General features: G+C 44.6%; 1 protein-coding gene across 2 annotated transcripts in view; it reads right to left on the reverse strand.

Annotated features, from left to right (window-relative positions):
- LOC120503121 (ubiquinol-cytochrome-c reductase complex assembly factor 1) overlaps window positions 1-13,735 on the reverse strand; it is a 47,535-nt gene extending 33,800 nt beyond the window's left edge. Inside the window, exons 1-5 of one of the 2 annotated variants that reach the window (XM_039711291.1) lie at window positions 13,662-13,733; window positions 9,444-9,548; window positions 8,016-8,120; window positions 3,241-3,348; window positions 893-965 (exon numbers count right to left, since the gene is read on the reverse strand). In XM_039711291.1, coding sequence (XP_039567225.1) covers window positions 893-965; window positions 3,241-3,348; window positions 8,016-8,120; window positions 9,444-9,548; window positions 13,662-13,685 — 415 coding nt within the window. In that variant the 5' untranslated portion in view covers window positions 13,686-13,733. Of the gene's footprint in view, window positions 1-892; window positions 966-3,240; window positions 3,349-8,015; window positions 8,121-9,443; window positions 9,549-13,661 lie in introns of both variants that reach the window. The other variant, XM_039711292.1, reaches the window with a different exon arrangement.
- Between the last annotated feature and the right edge of the window lie 13,445 nt (window positions 13,736-27,180).

Genomic DNA, 27,180 nt, shown 5'->3' on the forward strand with positions numbered 1-27,180 from the left:
GCTCTAAGAAAGCATCTGGTAGCTCAGGAATCCAGGCCAGATCCAGCTAATGGGTTTACTACCAGCTAAATCACACTGACATGGGAAATAATTCACATAAGAAAAAAATACTATTGCAGCTTACGTAAGTCTCAATCTTCCCCCTTCACCAGCCAGATTTGAAACTGTTCAAAGCTGCAACACATTTTTTAGCTTATAGCTAAAAACCACTGTGTACAACATCAAAAAAACACATCCCAATCCAAGCCACTAATATATACTTATAGGAGGGACTTGTATCTCTGTTCTAGTCATACTCTCTACCCAGTCAAGAGATGTGTCTTGATTTAATGCTGTCAGGGTCAGTAAAAAATGCAGAAAGTCTCTTAAGTTGTACCCAAGCCTGCCACAGCCATGATATAGACAGGTGATCCCTGTGATCTAACTGACCTTGTATCATTACAAAGTTGTGCATTAGTGGATGGGGGTCATTCCCTTACCTGCATCCCAGTTGTACTGAGGATGGCACAGGGTAAGACACAGAGACCATCTGACCACCATAAAAAGGGAGGGGATATTTAGATTCTTAGTTTATCCCGCCCCTGATAATAAAAAATGGCAATATCCCTTGAAGTCCAGGATATTCCTAGTTCTTCCCATCCCACTCCTGCTTCCCGCTGCATCAGGGAAAATGCAACAATGCCAGACTCCAGGGTCTGCCCTTGTACCCCTGTCTCTCCAGAGCTTAATGGAATGCTGCAGTACAGTCCCCTTCCAGCTGACTATGCCCTGGTAACCTCTGGCAAGTCTTTTTGCTGTTGCATTTATCATCACAAATATATCCAGTGATGTAATTCCACAGTGTGTTCCCTTACCAGGGCAGCAGCTCACACACCACCAGTCCAGCACTTACTATTAAAGAACTCCTCGTAGTCAGTTTTCTCCACACAGCACGTGTACATGCGCAGCGCCGCCACCTTCAGCTTCTGAACAAAAAGAAGAGACAACACTTGAAGCATTCATCACCAGAGCTGCTGAACACTGCTGGCTTTGTCCCTGAACACCGTGAACAATGTCCCTTTGTCCCACACCGCCATTTTCTGAAAACACTTCTTTTGAGAATCGCCATCACTTGAGATTTTCAGGAGCACATTAAACTATTAGATATGCCAGTAATGGCATGAGTATAATTAATTTTGCCTTGAAGGAAAAAAAAATTAAATGTCTTCCTGAATATCCTCCCAAATCTAGTGTGTTAAAATACTTGATATAATTACAGAAAATATAAATTGAATAGCTTTCCTTACAGTCTCTGAAGATCCCAATTCACAACTCCTGATTTCCTCCAATAAATTTAAGTGATGTATACCACTAAGAGTGTTTTGTGTAATTTAAGTTTTAAATATTAAAGAAGTCACATACCAGACATGTCCTAAAAATAGCCTATTTTTTCTAGAAAAGTGACATTTGGCTGATTATAAAAGTGAGAAAGGAATCCCAAATGATGAACAACATGAGGTGCTTTGGCACTTCTCATTTTGTTCCCAGCCTGCCACTGCACCCAAAACACCTCCAGTGCATCATCTAGAACACAGACACATGTGCTGAAGCTTCAAGAAGCACAATAACTAATAGCAAAAATCTTAAAGAGAAATAGGACTGGGTTTGGATTGCTCTGATTTGGTTATTTGTTTTTTTCTAGCAACATATACCATTGATGATCTCAGTGCCCACCATACTGCAGGGATGAGCACCTTGCCTGCTAAATGGCAGCTCAAATCACCAAAGTAATTATTTGTGTCTCCTCCAGCCAAAAGGAAAATAAAAAAATTGCAACTGATTGCTGAGGAAACACAGAAGCCCATTATTTTTCTTATTCAGTAATCTCAGGCTTCTGTCAAAAATCAAACATACATCTAAACTTCTTGAAGTAAAATGATTTACATTGCTTACAGGAGTTCTGAAGGTTTCCCTTTTAAAGGAAACACTGCCTGGCCTGTGAGCAGAGATCTCCCTGGTGAGACTCATTGCCCCAGAGCAGGCATTACTAGACATTAAAAACATATTGTAAAAAACAGTCCCTGCAATCCAGCCCTTAAATAATGCAAGTAACAAAGGAGAAACTGATGAAATTTAATCATGGAAGTTTTAGGGTGTAGGAGAAGTGTGGGGGAAGGGAGAATAAAACGAAAAATAGCAAGAGAAATATTAAGAAACTTCCCAAAGATCTCCTAGAGAGCACAGGCAAGGCCAAAAATGAACTCAGGTCTCTTGGGCTCTAACCACAAAATAACTCTCTCCCAACCCAGGATCCTTAGCCAAAAGCAGGCAGTAAAGAGCAGCAATTAAGGAGAACTCTGAAATCAACACTTAGAGCTAACAAGAATCTTTATTACAACAATATGTACACAAGCACATGGGAGAGAAACTACACTCTCAAGAGGTTTAGCATCACCTGATTAGAGCAACTGATTTTAACCAAAATAACTAAGCCTGTTAAAAATCATTTATCTTTGCTTTACACATTCTAAGGAGAATCATGCAATCAGCAACAGTTTCAGATCAGTCTCTGAAGAGGTGCACTCTGCCTTGCAACTATTCAAAGCTTAAAACTTCCATTATTTTTAATCTTTTTATTTAAATAACTGGTTTTAATTTCAACACAATTGAGCTCAGTCCTTCTTTCAAGCCACCTTCTCCTCTCATTCTTTTGTACTCTTCCTTAGTTCAGAGTAAAGAAATTATGAATTTCATTTTTTTTTCCACATAAGGAACCAAAAGCATCTCTCACAGAGCCGCTCTCACTTAGTCAGTGTTAACAACCATTTTATGAATGGGCTATTTAAAAAGAAAAGGACAAAGAGCAGGACCTATTTGTCACTCTGCCTTGGTCAGCTACCACTGAACAGTGATTTGAACAGCAACCACACCATATCTCACCACTGCCTGCCTAGCAGACCCTCCTGGTAAGGCTCTTACTCTGTTCTTTGGTGCACAAATGAAGTGAAAATTAGATAGCTGAAGAAATTCAAGAAGGATTTAGACTCTACCAAATACAGTACTCTTGCATATGTCAATGATGGCAATATATAATGGAGGTTCAAGATCTGGATTAATTCCTTACACCAGAAAACAGGAATTTATATTAAAACTTATCCATTAAGTACTGCTCATAGCATAAGAAAAAAAAAAGTGGAGGGTGTTTGGTCTGCTTTTTAGAACTATGAAACAAACAAAAGAATTATTAAATTACTGCTTTACCCATCTGTTGTACTTGAGTGGTCCTGTGAACCCCATTGCTTCTAGTATCCTTGTAAAAGCACCCACTTTTTCTTCAGATGACAGTAAGGAATCTTTTGCAGAAAGATGCTGTAAAATTGAAATAGCACATATTTCAGTCTCAGCACTTAAATCTGATACATTTTAGTTAGCAAAGTTACAAATTTAAAAGAGAATTTCAGGGCTTTTTTGACTGCTTTCTTTGTTCAAAACAAAACATTGTTTAGATCTCCTCTGAAAATATGCCACTGGTTTTCATAAGTGCCATTCCTCTGTTTATGAATACAAATATTGCATAACCATTGTGATAATAGCATCCCATTGGAAGCTCACATTCAAATACTTACAGAAACCTGCTTTCCAAAATATGGCTCCTATCCTAGACTCCCATATTCATTCTAGGTGTCTTTACTAGGGCTTAAGTCTTTTGCAGATAAGATGAGCAAACAAATCACAGAAACAGAGTAAATAAAGCTAACCTTTCACATTCCCTCTCTTCCTCTCACAGGCATTCTACAGTAATTACACATTATACAAACCAATCAGCTCTGTTTTAAAACCAATGAAGATACATGAACCCACCACTCTTACCAAAGAGCTCCCCCAGACTCTTATTCCCCTTACAGTTCATCAGAGTACTTGCAGAAAATGCAGTTCAGCAAAGTACTTAGCAATAATTTGCAGTGTCTGCAAACATGAAGATAAATATTCTCTTCCAGACTCACTATACACCTTAAACACCCCTGGGCTGATGCTGTGGCTTTAGCCCAGTGGATAGGTGGGGATAGGGGAGAAAATTCAGAGGGTAAAAGTGAGAAAATTGAGGCAAGGGCAGTAAAACAAAAGCCAGAGACACAAGCAAAGCCAAAGGAGGAATTCATCCCCCACTTCCCCAGCGCAGGCAGGTGCTAAGCCATCCCCAGGACAGCTGGGCTCCATCAGAGTCACATCACATCAATGTCCCACACTTCCTCCTTCTTCCCAAGCTTTATATGTGAGAATGATGCTGGATGGTCTGGACTGTCCCTGGGGTGACCTGGGATCAGCTGTCCCCACTGTGTCCCTGCTGTGACCCTGCAATTCCTCATGCACCCCCAGCTACTCCACTGGTAGGGAGAGGAGCAGGAAAGGCCTCAGCCTTCTGTCAGCCCTGCTCAGTAACTAAAACATGCCTGGGATATCAGGGCTATGTCCAGCACAAATCCAAACCACAGCCGATACCAGCTACTAGGAAGAAAATTTACTCTCCCCCAGCCCAAAGCAGCACAACTGGTAAGAAAACTTAATGGCATTCTGCCTCTAAGCACCCCAGCAGCAGCCATCAGCCAGCTGTAATCACCACTGGCACTCCAGCAAGTAATTTCCATGAATTAACTATGCAGTATAGACTTTTAGCTATTAACAAATTACTATTAGCCCATCTATTTCACAGGAACCTCCTATACATGATTTGAGGAAATAGAGCTGAGAGCCATTATAATGTGTGAAAGTAATGAGACCAGGATGCCAGCTCCAGCAAGGATCAGGAGCAGACTCTTGGGGATGACACAAAAGCAGAGAAATACAGCACACTCACACACAGCCTTCTGGGATGTACCTGCCCAGCTTCTGACAGACGCTCCTGCACAAGAAAATGTATCTACTCATTTTTTGTCAGCTCCAACTGGCTACACCTTCAGCATCCTGGCGTTTGAAACTATTCAACCTCACTAACACAAAGTCGTGGTATGTTGGGCTTCACAGTTTAATCATGTTTAAAAAAATCCCTTGTGCCTTTTTAAAATCCAACCTTGTAATTTGGACTAGATGACCTTTAAAAGTCCCCTCCAACCCAAAGTATTCTATGATTCTTGGATGCTTTCAATTTTCCCATAAGAACCTGCAAACAACCATTTCCTATCCCACTTTTCAGTAACTTTTATAGGCCAGTATCATACATACATTCCTTAGTTTAGAAGCGTCCTAAAACAGGCTATTCTCATATTGAAAGCTTTTCCCCTTTCTGATCATTCTTTATAGGCTTCCTAGCACTTATATAGTAGTTTTTGAAATGGCATGAATGGTAAGTAAATGCATATTAAGATACAGATTAAAATACAGATCCATACTCTGCACAAGTTGCTATAATTAACTAAAAACTAACTGTAAAGATGACAAAATTATAGCTCCAAGACAGAATCCATCCCTGTGTATAACCACACACAAGACAAGCCTGAGCATTTGAGATAAAACACTCTGCACTTGTGCACTCTCCATAGATAGCTGTCAAGGCCTTGAATCCTGCCATGCCCAGTGATCAGGTAAATGGGGAGAAACACACCCAGCATCATTTTAATATCTGTCAACCTCCCAGACAGTATAACACTGCCCAGGACCTCCTGTGATACTCAGCTCCTCCTCTGAATGGTGCTCATTAAACCTGTTCACCACATCCCCTCTTACCAAAGTCTGCAGGGGCACATCCCACCCTCTGCCACACGTGATGGACCCAGTGATTCCCCTGACACGTACATGGATATTTAAACCAGTTTTTAGTACCTTCTCATCGGGATTATGCAGTGCAATATTCCCTGCTACACTACAAATGGCTCCTAACCTTCCATCATAATAACTCCATAATCCCCCTCCAGCCAGGCAATGATAGGAACTGCTCAAGGCAGAGCTTGTGTACAATAAGCACTGCCAGGCTCACTAAATCAACATTCATCTCTTCCACAGGAATTCAAATCACACTGAACCTCTAGAGAACCCAGGCAGAACTTCACTACATGCCTCTTATCTATCTATAAATGCATACGAAGTCTCTCTCTGTACAAGTTTTTCATTATGCAGAGAAAGTTAAAAACCAAAATTCATCTCGTCTCAATTTAGCTCATCACTAAAACAATGGCTAACCAACAAGCAGGTTTTTCTAGGAAATGCCATGTTTCTTGCTTCATTCTGCAAGGCAGCATGGACTAGCTCAAAAGGTGGTGAAGGGATTTAAGCAGAGAGTGCTTGGTTCAACCTGTGGATAGAGGCCTGAAGCTGATCCTATCAATGCCAGGACTGCAGACAAATGCAATTAAACAATCCTATAAGCATCTGTAAAATCAGATCTAGAAAACACTGGGGTGAGGACAGGGGAAACTGTGTGGTGCTTAGTTGCCAGATGGGCTAAAACCACAATAGAGAGAGAGAGAGAGAGAGAGAGAACTTTAAAAATGTATTTTATAATTCACTCAAAACAAGCTCATGAAGACACTGTGCAAGGGACATAAGCCTACCTCAGGCTGCCTTTCCTGCTCAATACCTGAAAGGCAGTGTTTAAAGCAAACAATCATTTTAATTTTGACACCAAACATAAACTGAAACATCTGGAGCTCACCATTAATTCCAAACCACTTTCCCAGCAGGACTGCATAGTCAAGTTCACATTTCAAAGATGAGTAAGTACTTCTCTATTCAAAATAATGAAGTTGCAGTGCAAAAACCCACCTCAAACCTACAGTGTTGTAAACTGCTTCCTCTCTGGTCATAAATCCTACCTGGCTTCTTACACCATGGCTATTTTAACTGGGAAGTTTCCCCATCCATCTTTCAGCCCTTGTACCCCTCCCCTTGCCCTTTTCAATACACCAAAAGCAAATCTTGAGTCGTGCCTTGAAGATCATCATGGCACTCCTGGTTTGTTTGAGGTACTGTCTTGTCAGCCACGCTCTCCCAGATCTGCTCTGTAAGTGCTGCCTGTGCAGGGCTCAGAGCAGTGCAGGCAGGAATGGGGATTAAGGGCATGCACCATCTTTGGGAGTCTGGATAACAACTTTAGCTCTGGCCATGATAAATTGTGCAAACCCTTTGTATATGCTTCAATCCCTATCTGCAAAACGTTTGGTTTATCTTAACAGCTGAAAAACACTGAAAAATTGACTATAAGAAGGAAAAACCCCTAGTTGAAAACTAAATGCAAAGACCAGGCAGGGGCTCTTCCCTTGCACACTTCTGATTTTACTTCATTTTTTCTATCCATGTCAAAATAAACAATTTAAAATCCTTCTTAGTATGTACCTCTAATTCCACACCAGCAAAATGCACTATTAGCTAGATAGCAAACTGGGATTACTCTTTTCATGGAAGTTTTACCCATCAGTCCCTAACTCTTTTTCTTTCTGTCATCCCACCTCTCATGCATTTTGCCAATTTCTTCACACTGGATTAACAAGATATGAGGATATTTATTACTTGAGAGATGCTAACACCCTTAGTTTAAGTGGTAAAATGATCCTGTGGAGTTGATTCACGCCTCAGAAAACTTCTACTCCAAGACAAAAGACAATACATGTACAAGACACATAGACCACAGATTAACAAAACAGTACAGATGAACAGTAAATAATTACACAATAATTAGCTACAATTAATAGACTGCATGACAATTTTCAGTGTTTAGAAGATAGCAAATCTGTCACCACACATTATTCCCAAACTAAAGAATAAGGAAACATCTTGTCACTTCTAAGATGTGACACCTTGACTTAATTTCTTTTCTCACTGGAAGGAAGCCCTCAGCCTGGTCAATGAACCTTCACCCTGATAATCCAACTGAAAGGAACAGAATTCCTTCTCCAATTACCACACCCATTGTTCACATTACACCAAAATATCTTAGAGAAAGGTTGAACCCTCTCCTATGTTTTCTGAGAAGTGTTTTGCCTCCTTGTCTCTGCAGAATCCCTAGAATCCCTAGCACAACAACAAAACTTTCCAACTCTTCTCACCTTATTCGTATTGTAAAAGGATCTGTTTTGCTGTGTGATGGCTCCATTGGCTTGAATCAATCCACCACAGAATTTAGAGAGTTGGAAGGTGCCAGCCTTGTGTCTCTAGTAGAAATAAAAGTAAAAAAAAAACAATTAACCAGAGACCACTGACTTAACTTTACATCAACCACCTGTAGTTTGCTTTCAAGTCAATTAATTCTGGCTAATCCTGAAAAACTCTACATCACAAATAGCACAAATTTATTATAAAAACTGTTACAAACAAAATGACTGCCTATGCTTAATGCTCCACACCACATTTTCCAATGTCCCATAAATGTACTGATGGAATGTACTGGTAGAACACTGTACTCAAAAGCCACAGCCTCTCTGCTTTGACCCTCACCCTACTTCTAATTATGGGGTTTGTCTCTGAATAAAGAATAATTGCTTTTTCTGACTTCACAGACAAATGGCTATTTTTATCTACAACTTTATAGCCTGTTCAGTTGTTTTTGTGGCCAAGACTTGAGAAAACATAAATTGCAGTGTAAAAGCTACCACTACAGCCCCTACGACTTCAACCACTGATCTAGTGCACAACAAAAAAACTCTTAGGCAGGAGCAAGTGGGCTCCTCAGGAAAGAAACTGCACACTGAACAGAACACTCTCACAGTCTCCCAGCACAGCCAACTTAGCAGTACCTTATTTATCAATTAATACAGAGTAAATATGCTGTTCAGAGCAGTCATCCCCAGATGTGTACTGACTGTAGAGTAAGCCCAGCTTCATTAATAATTTCACAACCACCCATTTCCATGTCTAGTCCCAACATCACGTGCTACTGGTGCGAACTGGTGCTTTAATAGTAGGGTTAGCACCTATTCCCATTTTCTACACATTTTTCACCCCTTCATCATTAACTGATATTACTTGATGCTCTAGTTTATTTGCTCTGGACAGAGACACTCTGGCACTATGCTGGCTGTCCTACAACAGTGAACCGAACTGCAAAGCTTCCACCAGAACAACATTAAATATGCTGTGCAAGGTAAACATCCACCAGTACTAGGAAGTCCAAGGCCACTGTACAGTGGAGATGTTCTATAAAATAAAGTGTTCTCTAAAACAAAATGCTGGAAACAGCATGCAAACATGGCTGGCTTATAATAGCTCGTTTGGAAAAGTAACACCTCCATTTGGACTTCTGCATTTTGTCTTCTCATGACAGATAATTTGGATCTATTAAAAGACACCTGGACATGTAACAAGAGTGGGAGCTCCCTCTTGCAGCAGCAGAGAGCTCTAGAGTTGCCTTGGTATTTCCACAATACACAGTGAAGACATCACTTTTGGAAGCTTCTTTATTGAAAAATCCTTACTTTTTCTTGGTAATTTAAGATCATTCCATTTTTCAGACACTTTAACATGCTGTGATGTCTTACCTGGAAAACACTGCAGAGCATCCGCCTACAGAGGCCAGGGACTGCAGCGGTCTGCAGCAATCCACGGCACCCTGGTATCCACTGGGTCACTCCAGCCTGGCAGCTCTGCAACGAGGAGATGAGCAATGAAGGAAAGGACACATGTGCAGAACTAGTGTAACTGTCCCTCTGCTCTCACAGGTTTTATTCATTCATACGACTAAAATAACATGGAGCTGTGCCGGGGGGGCAGGGGGAAGGGTTTAGGTTGGGTATCAGGGAAAGGTTCTTCCCCGGAGGTGCTGGCACTGCCCAGGCTCCCCAGGGAATGGGCACGGCCCCAAGGCTGCCAGAGCTCCAGGAGCATTGGGACAACGCTCTCAGGAACAGGGTGGGATTGTTGAGGTGTTTGTGCAGGGTTGGGCACCGGACTCAATGATCCTTGTGGTCCCTTCCAGCTCAGGATATTCCATGATGCTAACAATCCTCAGATTCAACTCCCAACTTGTGCTTGACAAGAGTATAAATTTTGATTATGAAAATATTTTGCCTTCCAGTACAAGTATCCAACCCAAGTCTGATGGCAGAAACAGATGAATGGAAGGAAATGGTGGGCTGTCTACATCATAAAACCACACCACAACTCCTCTGTCTATACAATAAATTCAAATGCTTAAGAAGCATTCTTCAATTGACTGAATAAGCTCTAAAAAGCCCTCATCCAACTCAGCTTTTATGCATCTTTCTCTTACTTTACTCAGGCACAGCTAAGAATTTTCTTATTCCAAAAGCACATATTGTCCCAATAAATTTCAGTGAAGATCATTATTTTCTGTCATGAAAATGTCAGCAATACAAAGAAGAGGTGAAGCTTTTTTTGCCTGCACCTTCTTTGCACCTTTCACCTTCTGCAATATTCAAGTTAGTACAATATTTGCCTCCTTCATGCAAGCACTACATTAACACTGGAAATAATGTCTAAAGATGCCATTTTCTAATAAAAATAGCTTCATTTTTGGTTGGCCACAAAGATGATTAAGAAACTGAAGCATCCAATGTATGAGCAGAGAATTAGTTTTGCGAAACAAGACTTCAGGAAAATCTTATGAATCTGTATTAACACCTGGTGGGGGGCAGTCAGACTGTCCCTGGGGGTGCTCAGTGAAAGGACAGCCACAAGAGCAGCAGATCTGCCCAGAGACAAGAGGAACCAACACAAACCACCCCGAGTTCCTGTCCCACTCCTGTGACCTGCACAGTCACTGCTGTCCCTCAGGCGTGGCCATCGGCCTCGCAGGCTGTCCCTCAACTCCAGAGCTGCACTTTGAATTCATTCAGGGAACTGATTTGGCATTTTAAACACTGCAAAGGGAGAGATGCTGTCCCATGACAAACATGGTTAGTGTTCACTGCTACTACACCTTCCCACTTCTACTGCAGCAAGACTACTCAGGCTTCTGATCTTTGCACCTAACATCACCATCAGCAAGTGAAATGATGAAAATGATACATTTCTATCCAAAACCCATTTCAGCTGAGTCCCAATAACTACTTTTTGAGATAATCTACTGTTCTGGCCCAAACAGTTTAATAAACACTTCAGTGAGAAAGAAGTAACCTTTTTTTTGTGAACAATTACAACAAGATTCCAAGGATCTGACAAAAATTTTTTGAGGCTTTTTCTCATTAATATGCCCAGGTTGGAATATGGCTTAGAGCTTGAACATACTGAGGTTTGGAACTGCTGAAAAGCACAAATGCAACAAAACTGGACAGAGACATATGAAAACAAAAAAGCATAAGCACACTTAAAAGCTGATTTGATAAACAATCCAGTAATAAAGAAAACAGACACCAGGAGATAGCAGGGAATATGAGGAGCTAAGGAATTTTCTCTAAGCCAGCATCACTCTCCAGAACACAGCCTTCCTTTCAAATTACAAGTGCTTCTTATGCTTCTCCCCTGGGCTGAAAGAAAATGTACCAAGCCTAAACTGAACAGGATTACTCAGGAATAGTCTGCAGACAGCTGCCTTGTCAAGACAGAGATGAAAGAATATCAGTAGTCTTCTAAATCCTCTTGGCAACCTTTCGGAAAGTCTTAGGTAGCAGACAAGCTATTTATCAAGGTGTCTTGGGCAAAAGCCAGATTTATCATAATGCCAGTATTAAGGAGCAGAGCTGAAATGTCAGGGCTGTATCATACACCAGGAGCTCAAAGTCAGACAAAAACCAAATTTTCCTTATTTCCAGTAGAAGGAAGAAATACAGAAAGTTTTAAGACTAGTTTTCATACAATTAGGAAACCACTAAATTCTAATGAAGAAGTACATGCTGAGAAATGCCAGGGATGAGCAGCTCTTGAGCTGAAGCTGAGCATACTTCAGATCACAAAAATGGCAGGTAACTACATCATCTCCTCTCTAAAGAGAAACATTTCTGGTCAGGCTGAAAAATCAAATCAGCTTACTTTGCCACATGAATGCCAGCAGCAGCTGGCTGAGGAGCTGCCCCGGGACAGGTAAGCCCAGGAGGCAAATTCTTCCCCTTCAGAAGCAGTTTTCATTGCAAACCCTGCCCTGGGGGTGCGGCTCCACAGACAGCTGAGCCCTCCTGATGCCTCACTGCTTCCCCACTGTTCTCCCTGCTCCCTTCCTGCCCGGCTCCCCCCTCCCTGCCTGCTGACCATTGTCTCTTTAATGCTTTCAAACTGCACAACCTGTTGTCACTGTTCTGCTGCTCCAGCACTCGGATCATGGGGCCAAGAAAAAGGCAGGCAACAGAGCAAGGACAAAGGACAGAGAAAGGGCAGGGGTGGGAGGAGAAAGCAGGAACTCAAGGTCACTGCATTTGAGCTGCTCGTGGCAGGTTTGTGCTTGGCTGCTCTCATCTTGAGTTTTGAAAGGGCAGGGAAGCATGATTGGGGAAACCACACCCTGAGCCATCAGCTCAGACTACCTGAGGGACTAATTTCATAATTGGATATTTGCCCCCATACTAAAGGCTTTTCCTGTTTATGGGACATCTGTCCCCACTTAGCAGAACTGGCCACCCTGTGTGGTGATATAAGATCATACCCAGGTACAAAATTCTGTTTTCTGGACAATATGCTAAAAGGAGGAACTCTGCCACAGATGCTTCAAAGGCTAATAGAAAGAAAAAATGCACACAGATGAATGGGAAAGAAGAAAGGAGTGGAGTCATTGTAAACTCACACTTTCACAGGACCCCAAACAGGACTCCCAATCTGAATCACAGAACTGCTAGGGCTGGAAAAGCCCTCTAAGGTGATCAAGTCCAACCATTACTAAACCATGTCACCAAGTGCCACATCCACAGTGTTTGAACATTTCCAGGGATAGTATCTCCACCACTGCCCTGTAGTGGTGCCAGTGCTTGAGCAATAACACGAGAATTGGAATCTTTACACTACCCTTGCTTTCAAACAGCTCCACAGTGAGAGGGAAAGGTCCCCTAAGGGCAATGCCCACCCCTCAGGGCACACACGGAGCCCAGCAGAGGAGTCCCACTGGCGGGCATCTGTCTCCCGTTCCCACCAGGAGCCCAAACCCTCACACAAAAGAATCACAGGATCAATTAAGTTGGAAAAGACCTCTGAGATCATCGAGTTCAAACTATGACTGCAACACCATCATGTCAACTAGACCATGGCACAGAGTCCCTTAAACACCTCCAGGGATGGTGACTCCACCACCTGCCTGGGCAGCAGGTTTCAATGCCTGACCACCTTTCCAGTGAAGAAAGTCCTCCTGATGTCCAAGCTGAACCTCCTCTGGGATAATTTGAAGCTGTTTCCTCTCATCCTTGTTCCCTGGGACCAGAGCCCGAACCCCTCCTGTCAGGGAGTTTGTACAGAACCAGAAGGTGCCCTCTGAGCCGCCTTTTCTCCAGGCTGAGCTCGCCCAGCTCCCTCAGCCACTCCTGATGCTCTAGCCCCTTCTCCAGCTCCGTTCCCTTCCCTAAACACGCCCCAACCCCTCACTAACCCGTCTGCAAACACAAACTCCGCGGGAAAAGCTCGCCCCGCTGCTCCGCCAGACATCGGGGGCGAGGCCACAGGGCGGGAAGCGGGAGCAGCCCCCGCTGACACCCCTCGGGCTGCGGGGGGAGGCCGCCACAGCGGCGGCGCGGGGACAACCCCGGCTCCACACGCCGCTCGCCCCCTCAGCACCAGAGCTCTCCCCCCTCCTTCCTCCCCTCCCTCCTCCCTTCACTCACCAGAGCCCGCGCCAGAGCCGCCATGAGTCCCGGCGCCGCTTCCGCCGGCACAGCCCGGCCCCTTCCGCGGGAAGCGCCGGGCGGGCGGCGGCGTGAGGCGGGCGGGCAGCGCGGGGCTGCCCCGCCGGACCGGGAGCCTGGCCCGGCGGGCGACAAGCCGACAACGGCACGCTGGAGAAAGTAATTGTGTTTCCGTGCGAAGGAGAGCAACTTTCGCTCGTATTTAAAGTGCAGGTTATAAGCTACCCATGGGAGATAAATGTTAAGGAAGCTTCCCATTCTGACACGCCCTGGCAGTCACACTGACAAAGGTCAGACACTTTCACCGCTGGAACCGAAGCCCCTCCACAGTGGGGGGCTCAAATGAGCCGAAGGGTGTCCCTGCATTCCCCACTCTCACACAGTCAGGCCAGGTTTCCCACAGCAGAGTCTCACATGTCTCGTTCCACAAAACAATTTATTTGCGGTGCAGGAACACAGACACAGCTCGAGGTGGTGCCTCCAGGGAGGGACCTTGAACCCCTAGGCTGTTACACCTTCACATTCCGAGCACGGCAAAGTTTCAGCTCTTCCTCATGAGTCTTTGGCTCCTGTCACTCTCTCCGTGTCCACCCACTTCCCTGGCTCCTGCTGTTTCTCAGTGTCATCACCTGGACCTGTCTTTGTGCCCTTTGTTAAGCAGAGGCTGGCAGCTCATGGCTCCCACCCAGAGCTCAATCCGAATTTCAATCTGCAGTTTGCAGGCTGAGTTACCTGGACCAGATTTATTTCTCAACAGTAAAGCCTGGCAACAGCTTTCTGACCTCTCACATCTTGTGTAGGAGCAATCCCTGGATCAGTTCAGATTTGGAGCACATTTTGCATCCAAATTGCAGAGGTCCAGTCCAGAAAGTGAATCAAAGCACCTTTCCTTGGGATGGGAAACACCTGTTCCTCGTGTTGCTGCTGCAGGTGATCATCTGCCTAGTGGTGGTAATGGCCAGCAAGACTTTTCTGTCTCAATACCTTTTGTGTGTGAACAATCTCTGGCTGTATCTCACAGTCCGAGCACGGCAAAGTCTCAGCTCTTCCTCATGAGTCTTTGGCTCCTGTCACTCTCCCCGTGTCCACCCACTTCCCTGGCTCCTGCTGTTTCTCAGTGTCATCACCTGGACCTGTCTTTGTGTCCTTTGTTAAGCAGAGGCTGGCAGCTCATGGCTCCCACCCAGAGCTCAATCCGAATTTCAATCTGCAGTTTGCAGGCTGAGTTACCTGGACCAGATTTATTTCTCAACAGTAAAGCCTGGCAACAGCTTTCTGACCTCTCACATCTTGTGTAGGAGCAATCCCTGGATCAGTTCAGATTTGGAGCACATTTTGCATCCAAATTGCAGAGGTCCAGTCCAGAAAGTGAATCAAAGCGCCTTTCCTTGGGATGGGAAACACCTGTTCCTCGTGTTGCTGCTGCAGGTGATCATCTGCCTAGTGGTGGTAATGGCCAGCAAGACTTTTCTGTCTCAATACCTTTTGTGTGTGAACAATCTCTGGCTGTATTCAGTATTGGAAGTGGTATAATAAATGCTGGTGATGGACCCCTGAATGGAAATGTGAAATACAAAGCTGTGTTTCATGTCAGGTACATACAGGCAACCTGTGTATATATGATTGTGATATGTGTGGAAACTGACCATGGGACAGTTATAAAGACAATTCTAATAAATAACTGAGGAAGTAAAGCATGGAAGAAGGCCTTTGAACCTATCCTTTGTTCGCAATTAACCTTTATACGTCTTACGTTGATTTAGGAGCATTCAAATTAAAACTTTAAGGATGTTGCTGTTTGACAGGAACTTTCTGCTTCTAATGACTGTGCTTTTCCATGGGAAGGAGAGCAAGTAGCCCCAGTGTTCCAGGTGCAGATGATGGGCTGCCCACCAGGAGGTAAAGGCCAGCAAGACCTTTCTTTCTTTCTTGTGTTGTACCAATCCCTGGATGTATTCAACCTTGCAGCTGAGTTCCTGATGCCAAACTGGGATCTGCATGTAAATGACACCACCTTTCCTTGAGAAAGGAAGCACCTAGTCCTGTTCTTGGTGCTGCATATCATCATCTGCCCAATGGAAAGCAAGATTATTTCAGAGTTGTACAAGCCTGGGAGCTTGGTGATAATCAACAACTCCCGCATGCCCTAGCAGAATTTGCACTGCACTTTTTAGACTTAGAAATTCAGAGTTAGTAACTTCCAAGTACAGCCCCTCTGTTAGGATCAGTTAGTAGTTTCCATACAGCTACATAACCCAGGAACCTTTATGACCTGTAGGCATGATGTAGTTATTACAATGAACATAGCTCACCTATGGGATACATGGACCTTGAGTGTTTTGCCAGGTTAGCAATGTAGACATAGACATACATCATCTTGATTTACTATGTCCTTAAAGCTTGTTAGTTACAGGATGTCCATGGTTAGGAGATGCTCCTGCTCTCTGTTCCACTGATGGGGTCTTCTTTCTTGATCATTAGGCTTGGAAGTATGCAAAGACCTTACATCAAACAACATCCTGACTTAAGATAATCTTGACATATTCCACATTTTTGCAACAGCGTGGAAGGCTCGAGGTCTGTGCTGGGGTTTGGTTTGGAAGGAGCAGAGGTGGCAGATCCATCCTGCCTGCTGCTGTCAGCCGTGTCCTGGGGGACAGTGGCTTTGCCCCAGGACAGCAGGGAGAGCAGCATGGAAGCAGCAGTACCTCCTGTGGCTGAAGTTGGTGAGGCCATCCTGGCTGCCCCAAGCATCAGTGTGACCCTGCACTCGTGTCACCAGGAAAACATGGCAGAGTCCCTCACCCAGAGTCCCCAAGAGCCAGTAGCTTTCTGCCAGGAGCCACCCCGCCTGTCCCTGCTGCATATTCCCTGCCAAGAATTCTCGGGATCTCCTCTGGTCAAGATGACCCCGAGATGTATCAAAAGTCTCTTTTCCCCAACCCAGCTGTCAAAGAAGGAGTCAGAAGTCTTGGGCTCATGTTCTCAAGGCTCTTAATTATTTATTATCTAAAACATTTTCTGTCTGGCCTGCCGAGGTCTGTTCAGCAGGTCAGTCTGAGGCACATTGCCCTCCCACGGGGCCAGCATTGTCTCTTATACTACAAACTACATATTTGATATTTACAGTTATGTTCCAATACCTATCACCTATGTTAGACAGTGACTTTTTACTTTACACCAATCCCAGAGTGCCACCATCACCAAGAAGATGGAGGCTAGGAAGAAGAAGGAAGAAGAACTGGACAACGCCCAAATCCCTCTATCTTGCCTCCTAGACCCCCACAGAAAAATCCCCAAAATTTCTCTTTTCACCCTATAACTGCTACTATTATGCTGTCTAAACTTTCATGACCTTTAATTCTTCATACAAAGGTGGTAATTTGTTCCATGGGTCGAACTCAAAGCTGCAGGGGTCTTTGGCTGCATGCCAGGGTCTCCAACCCCCCTGCCAGGTTTTGAGCCATCCAGGGCACCCAGAGCGATGTCCTGGGTTCCGACAAAGAACCATCCTGCCTGTCCCTGTCGCGTGTTCCCTGCTCCTAGCTGCTGCTGGCACCAGCTTTCACGAGGCCACAGAGTGAGCCTGAGCAGTGGCCCAACGGGGTGAAGCGAGCTGGCTTGTTTTGCCAGGTTAGGCTGAATCTGGATCACATCCACATCACCTCACAAACGCCAGTGCTGGTGCAGATGTGAGCAGCAGCAGCTGGGGCAGGGAGCGAGGCTGCGCAGCCGGCGGCAGCGCTGGCTCAGAGGGCTTAGGGAACTATAACATTCTCCTCCTCTCTTTCCCAGCACGTTAACTGGGATGTCAGCTTCTCAAGAGGGCAGTAGCAGCTGCTTTAATAGCCCTGAAACTTCACAGTAGTCCTTAGAAATCTTTCATATGTTCTTAAATATCAGGCCTCAGGGGACCAATGGAATCACCTGTCTGGACTTCTTATCCACAGGCACCCCAGATCCCTGTGCTTGCAGCTGGTCTTTCCTGAGATGTTCTGACTCCCCACAGCTATCTGCTGAAAGGGGTTTAACTGTGTCTGACAAGCTGTTTAGTGAACAAGTTTTTCTGATACGAGGCAGGATGTTGAACAATGCAGGGGACTGTGGGATCTCTGTTGGGGAACTGCTACATTTCATTTTGTTTTTGTACCAGCAGCGAATTCCAGGCAGGAAGGTTGAAGCTGGTTTTGTTGTTTTATATTTGCTTAGCTGCCCTTCTTGCATTACACTCAAACCAATATTAAATGCCATTGTTAACAGCAAATTTTTTGTGGGAAGGCGATGGAGAGGAGTGATTATACTTTTCTGAACCCTCTTTGCCATTAATGAGTCACAGCCATTAAAAATGATGATGCTCAAGAGGCCCTAAAGTGTGTAGTCATGCAGAGAAAAGGCTCTTCCCACCAGCAGTGTCTCTCAGTGATGTGACATGGTCTGTCTACCACAGTGGACATTTTCCAGTTCAGAGCTGTGTCTGATAAATATTGACACTTACCTGGGATTATCTTAGTCCTACCTAATGATGCACAAAAAGATTCTGGCACACTTCAGTTGGAGAAAGTTACTGTTCCACCTAAGATTCCTCTGCCTGTCACTGCTCCATGGAGCACCGAGCCCTTTCCCTGTCAGTCTGTCTGAACACAGCTCCCTGAGGGAACAGAACAGCACAGCCTTTGATGGGACATGAACCCAGAAGAGTTGGCTGTGGACCTGAGTTTCAATATTAGTTCCAGTTCTGAAGGGATTCCCTCAGTCAGAGCACAGGCAATTTATTCCCCTTTACATACTGTCCTCAGTATGTAAAACATACTGTTTTTGCTGTCCTCAAGCTCCTCCACTCAGCTCTGCTCAGTGGGCAGCTCCACAGCTGTGTGGGTCTTACACCTGAGGTAATGAATCTTCCATGTGGAAGATCCTCTCTTCCTGGGAGATTGTCACCTGAGGCCACTGAAGAGGCTGAGAAACTTGTTGCCATGTGTTTTCTGAAACATGTTGGGGAACATCAACAATGGCCTCAGGTGTTCATGTGGCTGAAGAAAGAAGGATCAGAAAGGATATGATGATGTTTTATATATATAATGAATATAAAATAAATTTCTTATTATTTATAACACTGATTCATTTATTAATACATTACATTTAATGGGCCTCCTGATTTGGCTTCAATCCTGTCTTGTCTTTAACCTCTCCCAGGCTGGTTCAGTGGTCATTACTACAACTCCTTTTTGTCCACATTAGCAAGGAATGATAAATAACTTTTAAACAAAGACATTTAAATATTTGATCTTTCTGTCCTCCTCATTCCCCCATTCCCCATCAGCACATAATTTTCTTTTGAATGTTAACATAGCACATGCTTTTCCTGTTTTCACACAGAACAACAGACTGATCATTTTTATGCAAGCCTGTGCTTTTATATTTTAAAATGTTAAATATTCAGGTTAACTGACCATCTTGAAATAAAGTCCTGTAAGAGCATCTTGTATTTTTCTCTTCTTGGACACATGAAGAATCAAAATCAACTTGATAAGGTAATTGTTAGCCCAAAATTTGCTGGGGGGAGCTCCCTCCTTCTGAAAAACAAACAAAAAACTTTAGACCAGGGCAGAAGTACAAATCTTTCAACTTTAATCTTTCCTCTGCTCATTCTCAAATTCCTGTCTAAGATTTTAAATTGTATTTATTTTCCTTCTTTACCACCTGCTCCTACTTCTGCAGAAGTAAAGTCAAAGGAATCTCATGGTCATGTGAGGAAAGAGGATATGTCCATGTTGCCTGGGACAAGCAGGGCTTGGACATTCTAGCTAACAAGGAGGAAAATAATCCATATGGGTATGCCAGGACACTCTGGAGATCATGATAAAGAGAAACCCAATAGAAAAACTCAGTTCAAGTCCAGCAGGTCTTATTAATTCTGGTTCTGTGCCAGTAGTGCAGAAGTGCCAGCTGGCCTCCAGAGCTACGTGAGTGCCTTCCCGGTGCTCCAGGTTCTGAAAGGGTTGTTCTGTACGTACCACCGGAGCCAGGGTGGACCTGGCACTGCATCCTGTCTCAGGCTCTCCTTCAGGACTGGAAGTGTAGATCAGTGATAATGTATACCTTGGAGCACTGGTACATGTGGATTGACTTCTTCCAGAGCTTTCCTGGATGTGTCTGCTCGGCTCTTAGCAGAACTCTGAGTTCCTGGAGAGTGGTGAGGGGCCATCTGACCGCAGGGGAAACCCAGGTTCATTGGATTCCTGTCTCTGGCTGTTGCTGAAGGAAAAGGGCATTTCTAAGCTTGAACTGGTAGTTCATAAACAAATTTGTCATACTTCGCTCTTGCAAAATTTTTCTCCTTTTCATACGGAGTAAATCTGAATGCTCTGAGGCCAAGTCCACCCTTAGGAATATGTTACAAGCTGAAAAAGGACTTTTAATGGAAGAAAATTATATTTTAGCAACATAAAGATGATTCGTCTTTCCCATAAGACTCAGTTTGGGGTGTCAGTGTGCATACATTTTTCTATTGCCATTTCTAAGGAAAAATGCTATTTAAAAATATTAAATTAAGGTGTATTTTTCAATAAAAATACAATGCTTACAATTCACTCTGGACCTTAAAAGGTTTGGCAAGTATGGAGATCAATTCCCTGATCTGGAATTCCTTGGCTAGAGGTGCAAAGCAGTCCTTGCTCTGGTCTCCAGAAGGGAGTTATCCCTCTTCTGCACCAGTGCTGCAGGAGGAAAAGCAGACATGAAGCAGAACAGGCTGCTCATTGCTGCACCTCACTGAGTTTGGTGAAGCCTGGCAAGCACAACCTGGACTCCATGGCTGAATTGTTCAGGAGGAGTAGAAATAGGACATAGTTACTTTTTCCAGGCTTTCATATCCTAGTGGCTGCTGCTACTGTTAAATATGATAAACTCCTATTTGTTCGCGTTAGCCGGCCATCAATACTCCCTGTTTGCTGGGCAAGCCCAGGACGTTCCCCTCCCCACCTGTCAAATCTGGAGTGTGCTTTGGCACCCTGCCATTGCAGAGCCTCAACGACTTGAGCAGAAATGAGACATCCCAGTACTTAAGCTGCCTCTGTTTCATGAGCTTTTCTTCCCATCTGTCTGCTTTCAGAAGAAGAAAGTGTTTGCTGGTCAGAGAGGTTTTCCACTTGCGCCTCCTTCAGCTTTCCATTACCTCTCCGAGGTTATATGGGGTGCAGGGCTATACACTGTACTGTACTATATGCAGAGGTGTTCAGACTTAATTTATTCCCTTCTCCTGGATAAAGATTATTGCAGCTGTGTGTTTTGGAAAACTATCAATGAAGGGAGTTCAGCTCATACAACACGCTTTCAATAGGGTACTGTACTCTATATTTCCAGGTTCTGTTTTAATTACACTTGCATATTACCTTGGAGGAAGCTGAAATCTGGAAAATGTTTTCTCATATACCATGTCTTAAACCTTCCTGACCTTCTGTTTTATACCAAGTACTTTTATGTTTGTGATGAAAACCATATAATATGGGGCAAGGTCTTGCTATCCGGGATAATCTACCAGAGGCTGTCAGTCCTTCCTAGCAAAGACTGAGCAATTCTAACTGTGAAATGTCCCCACCATCCCTCACCCCACCACCTCCCAGCAGTCATTCCCTCTTCCCTCCCTTCACATGGCTCCCAACAAGAGCCCCATGCTGTGAATAGGGCATGCAGTGGCAGGGAGAGGCTCCTGCTGCTCCAAAGGATCTTGAGGGACTGAGTTACAGGATGGCTCGTGCAGTGCCAGTGTACTGCCTGTATCCCAGAAAAACAAGGAAAAGGCCCAGACTCATTAGAGGGGCTGTGTCCAGCAGTGCACTCCTACGGCTTCTGGAAGGCTGGTGAGCCAGAGCAGCCCAGGAGCCCTTGGGGTGCCTGAGCAGCTCCTCCTGGGCCAGGGGAGCAAATGCTGCTCTGGGGTGTCTGCACTGGCTGCACTGGCACCACTGGGGAAAAAAACCAAACCTACCACCCAGTGTCCAGAATTTAAACCTCCTCAAGACAGCTGGCACTGCACTGGGGAAGCATGGCATTGGTGAGAACTCCAGCGTGGCACATGTCTCTGCCAGGAATAAGTGGCTACAAGCAGGTTACAGAGGCGCCCTATGGACCCACTCAGATCTCCTCCAGTGATCTGAGAGCATGTGCTTCCCAGAGCTGACAGCAGAACAAAATGTGTAGGAACCAGGCACCTGGTCCAGAGCAGCTTTCAAGCTAAATTTAAATCCATGCCAAAGAGAGTACGTCTTGATTTTCACATCCTTGGTTTGTGTGAAGAATGTCCTGGGACAAAGGGTTTTAGCAAATATGTGTGAGCAGCAGCGGGTTCGTCAGTCCCCTGCCCAGGTCTTGAAGCCCAGCACCTCACCATTTCAGAAGTACAGATTGCTGCCTGCATCCTTCTTCTATGACTTCTTGAGGAGCTCCCTCCTCCTGGAGGCATGGGATGGTGACAAACCGTTCAGCCTGGGACCTTGAGCTCTGCTCTGGAGCCTGGCACTGACAGGGCTCATGAGGTCCCACCTTCACTTGTCCCAACACCTCACCCTAAAAAGCAAAGTAACTTTTACTTAATAATGAATAACAGGAATTACATAAATCATGTCAAACAGAGACTTTTTAGTGGCAGTGAACTGGTTTTTAACTCAGCTGTAAACAAGGATTTTCAACTCTGAGGCAAGAACTTATAAAATGGAAAGCTTTTCATTAGAAAGCAGTGATTATGGAAAAGTAGGGTTGGTCATAATAGAAAGCTGATTCTGAACTCCTAACGTGATGCTGGAACTGAGAGGGAAAGCTGATCCCCAGACTGTAAAGGTCAAAATCCAGTAAAAGTAGAAAGTTAGTAGTGCCTCTGTGGCATTGATGAGACTGTTACTGCAACATAAAATGAGTTCTGGTGTTTACGTACTAAAAGTATTTGGAGAAGTGAGAGCCTAAAGGAAAAAAACCACGAAGAAAAAAATCTGATAATGAAGGTGCATAGCAAAAGAAGAACAAAGTCTATCGACCTCTTCCACAGAAAATAAGAGAAAAACATTCATCACAGTCTACACAGGAAAACAATGCCAATGGGAGTAAGTTTTTTCATACAGCAGACAAAGAAGCCAATTCAGTAATTCAAAATGGAAACTGGACAGTAAGTAGAAATAGCTGCTTATTAAAAAATGAAGTGCTAATATTCCCAGAATTAGCTTAGAGCTGAATGTGGTGAGCTTTTTAAAACTTTCGGTCTTTAAATCAATCCTGGATCTCTCTTTCCAAATATGTAATACCCAGCTATTACATAGCGTCATTTAATTCCATGGAACTCTAAATATAGGGTCTTTAAAAAAATACATGGGAAAAGAGACGCCAATCAGACAGCCATGCTCCTCTAACAGGACAGTGGCTAACCCTTGGTGAGTCCCACTGGTTTGAGCCATGATGTCCCATTGTACCAGTTTACTCTGAGTTTTGGGCTTCATGTGGAAGAACGGTTTTGCCAAGTTAGACCATGGATCCCAAGGAGTTAATCTGCTATAGGGAACAGCAGATCCCTACAAAGAAAATAAAGACAGGACAAATGTGCAGCAAGGTTTTCTTGGCAGAGCTGCCAGGGGCTCATAAAGTCCCATGGACTCATGGTCAGCAGCTTTTTCTTTTTTTTTTTTTTTTTTAAACATATACAAAATGTAGCCTCCCAACCAGGTTGTGCTCAGGACTTCTGCAGATGGCAGCTGGGCTACCCTGAGGGAATCAGTGTCTTTCTGTCTTTCTGCTTGCTTCAAGCCTGTCCTGAGCCACTATCATTTGGTGTACTGTGGTTCTTGTTTGGGAGAAAACTTGTTCCCAGTACACATTCTTAGTTCTCACCACTTTTCCTTCTTGCCTCAGACACCTTTCACTGAAGGGTTCCCGTCTCATTACTTCTCTCACAGAAGCTGTTCCATACTTCCTGTCTTTCTTACTGCCCTTCTCCAGCTCTTTTGGATCCCAAAGTGTTTCAGAGTTGTGTGCAGTGGCTGCATATTGTCTTCTCATTTATTCTCTATTTCCCCCTCAGTCATTCCTGAAGTTGTATTTGCTTCCCTGATTGCTCTAAAAATTGAGCTGACACTTCAGGGACTCAAAAATAATTTTTTTTACCTGGAGTAAGCAGAGCTCATCAGGCCAAATGATCCTCATTGTTCTTCGTGCCCTTATCACCTGCAAATTAAATTGCCATTCTTCAACAACATTTTTAGATTCAGTCAGTATCAACAGCCTCATAATTTGATTATTACTGCCAGTTCAGCACAGTCACCTTTTAAAGTACTGAATTAAGTTCCTTTTCTCTTGAGACTCCCAAACCTCTGGAATTTCCCCAAAATCCCAAGATTTATTAAAAATCAGTAGGCTTACTGGTGCAGGTAAAATGTTTTAAAACTCTGACAATGCCAGCACATGCTCCTCATCACTTTCTTATCTTACTGGCATGGGGAATATTTCATTACTTTTGCAAGAAGTGAATTATTCCTTATGGCTTTTTCTCTAACAAAAAATATAATGTTTTGAGAGACAGATAGTCCCACTGAGTTTTGAGATAAAGAGCAGGTCATTTTCTAGGATTCCAAAGAATCAATTTGTGTTCAAAGTTTCTGTGCCACTGTTAGATTCCATCTTATATTTTCTGGAGCTTACTGATCAAATATTATTATGCTCCTGCCAGTTGCTCAAGTCCTTTCTTTCTCTCCTCTGTCCTTCCTCGTACTCAGTGTTTCTTGCCTGTCTCTTGACTAATCCAGTAGCTGTTCTCACAGTGTTCCTGAACCACCAGGCTGTCTGTAACCAGCTGTTTACCTAACAACACAGGAAGTAAAATAATCAGTTAAATGTGGAAGCATGCACTTTAAGTCCTTCCCTGAGGTCAAATCAGATATTCCCCAGGGGGTGTACAGGGGTAGGTGTCTGTCTCAGCCCTGCTTTGCAATCTGTCCAGCTTCATGCTTGTGGGGCACAGGCAGGAATGTGACTTTCCGAGTAGCACTGGGAGATATGGGGAGTTCCCCTCCTGGTGCCTCCGGGCAGGCAGAAGTGCAGCAGGGAAAAGGAACTGGGCCCAAGCTCTCATCACCTTGGCAATCAAAAAAACTCCCAACAAACCCAGGGACTCGTGTGTTTATTAGGAGCTGCTCCACTCCCTTTTTCTCCTGCACAGTATGATCCTCTCATGTCTGCAGCTGAATCCCAACAGGACAGAGGGACCCAAACACCAGTACCTGTCCCAGCCAGGAGGATCATTTGGGACACTGTGCCTGGTGTCACTCACCAGCTCCTGCCTGGCACAGACACTTCAGCTTATTCTTCCAGAGCCTGGCTCTTCCCTCGTGCTATTGGGAAAGCTGCTTACTTTAGTGCTCTGGATCAGCTGCTGGAGCCAAGGGCTGCTGAGAAGAGCACAAAAATGCCAAAGTTAAGCACTTTGTAAAGTCCAGAGCAGCCTTTAACCCCAGGCTGCACGTGCCTAGGAGAAGACAGACTGCTTGTGCCTGGGGCCCAGCTATGACATCTGTGATCCACACAGAAGGTCTCATAAATGAAAGTCCCTCATTCTCCAGACTCAGGTTTCTAACCCCTGTGAGTTTGAACTCCCACCACAGCACACATGGCCACAGTCAGTGCTGTGGAAAAGTTACTGCTGTTTCTGTCTGTTCAGTGCCACTGTCCGAAGTTATTTGCCTCTGCTGAGCTTCTGAAGTATTGTACCAGCAAAGGTGTGGCCAGCAGGACCAAGGCAGGGATCATCCCCCAGTGCTGGGCACTGGTGAGGCTTCACCTCGAATCCTGGGACTAGTTCTGGGTCCCTCATAACAAGACATTGAGGAGCTGGAGCATGTCCAGAGAAGGGCAGTGGAGCTGGGGAAGGGTCTGGAGTACAGGTGTGATGACAAGAAGCTGGGTGGGTTCAGCCTGGAGAAAAGGAGACTCAGGGGGGAAGGAAATTGTAGCCAGGTGGGCGTTGGTTTCTTCACCCAGGTAATAAGTGACAGGAGAAAAGAAAACAGCCTCAAGTTATGCCAGGGGAGGTTTAGGTTGGATATTGAGGTCAGTTTTTTCATGGAAGGAGTGGTCAGTCATTGAACAGGCTGCCCATGGCAGTGGTGGAGTCACCATCCCTGGAGGTGTCCCAAAATGTGTGGATGTGGCACCTGGGGACATGGGGGGGTTAGTGGTAAACCAGGCAATGTTGGGTTAAGGGTTGGACTCCATGATCTTGGAGGTCTTTCCCCAACCTTAACGATTGTGTGAATCCATGATCCAGCAGCCCGCTCTTGCTCTAAGCCTTCAGCAGCTTCTGGCCTGGAGCTCTCAGGAAAGCCCTGGAAGCCACTAGCATGGGAAGGACAGGCAAGTGCTAAGAAATAATTACTTTCACCAAGCCCTCAAAATAAGGGGTTTTTTTACCTGGTAGGCACATAAGAGAGAATCATTTAGGTTGGAAAAGACCTCTGAGAATATTGAGTCCAACCTTTATTGATCCCTACCTTGTGAGCTAAACCATAACACTGTGTGTCACATGAAGTTGTTTTTTCAACAGCTGCAGGGATGGTGACTCCACCATCTCCCTGGACAGCCCCTGCCAATGCTTGACAATTCTTTCTGTGAAGAAATTCTTCCTGGTGGCCAACCTGAACCTCCCCTGGTGCACCTTGAGTCTGCATCCTCTTGTCCTGGTCTTTGTCACCTGGGATGTGTCAATTCCCCCAGCAGCACTGCCACCCACCCAGCTCCTGTACACTTGGAGCTGCATCCACTCTGCAGTTCCCCCTGTGTTTGCCCCACCTCATTATCCAGTCTTTAACCCACCCTCTCCCCTGTTGTGGGGGCTGCCTGTCTGTGTCCCCCCGAGAGCCGCTTGTCCCCAGGTCTTCTCCCGCAGCCACATTCCCTTAGAGCACCTCCTCTGCTTCTCCCCTCACTGCCTTTAGCCCTTAAATCCTCCCTAGCTGGGTTCCTGTAACCTGATCACCAACCCTATGAGTTAATGACTTCTTTGCCATCTGAAGTTTATGAGCCTTGTTTCACCTTTGCAGAAAAGAGAGCTGTGGCGAAGGTATCCATCCCCTTCTCTCAGCATGGGGAGGACCCAAGTTATGTTTCTCTTCTAAAATTTCTGGAGAAAGATTAATGTTTTAAAGGCATTTGCATGAGAAAACTGAAATGTCTCTGGTTTTATCAGTTAAAGCCTTATTTCTGACTTTATGCCACAATTAATGGCATTGTGTAAAAACAGACAGATGGAAACTGGATGTGCAGAAGTAATATCTTCATTTTAGTTCAATTTAATTAGTTTAATGGCATTTCTCTGGCAGTATGATAGGCAGAGGCTGCTCAGCCTCGATTCCTGGATGGCAAATTATGGCTTAAGATATTATATCAAATAGATTCTAAGAGAAAAAAAAAACCAGTGAAAAGAACATTTTCTGTCCCCTAGCAGAGGGTCAGCCAATTAATCACT

This window comes from Passer montanus, unplaced genomic scaffold, assembly GCF_014805655.1.
Source record: "Passer montanus isolate IOZ18808 unplaced genomic scaffold, ASM1480565v1 scaffold249, whole genome shotgun sequence".
Lineage (NCBI taxonomy): Eukaryota > Metazoa > Chordata > Aves > Passeriformes > Passeridae > Passer > Passer montanus.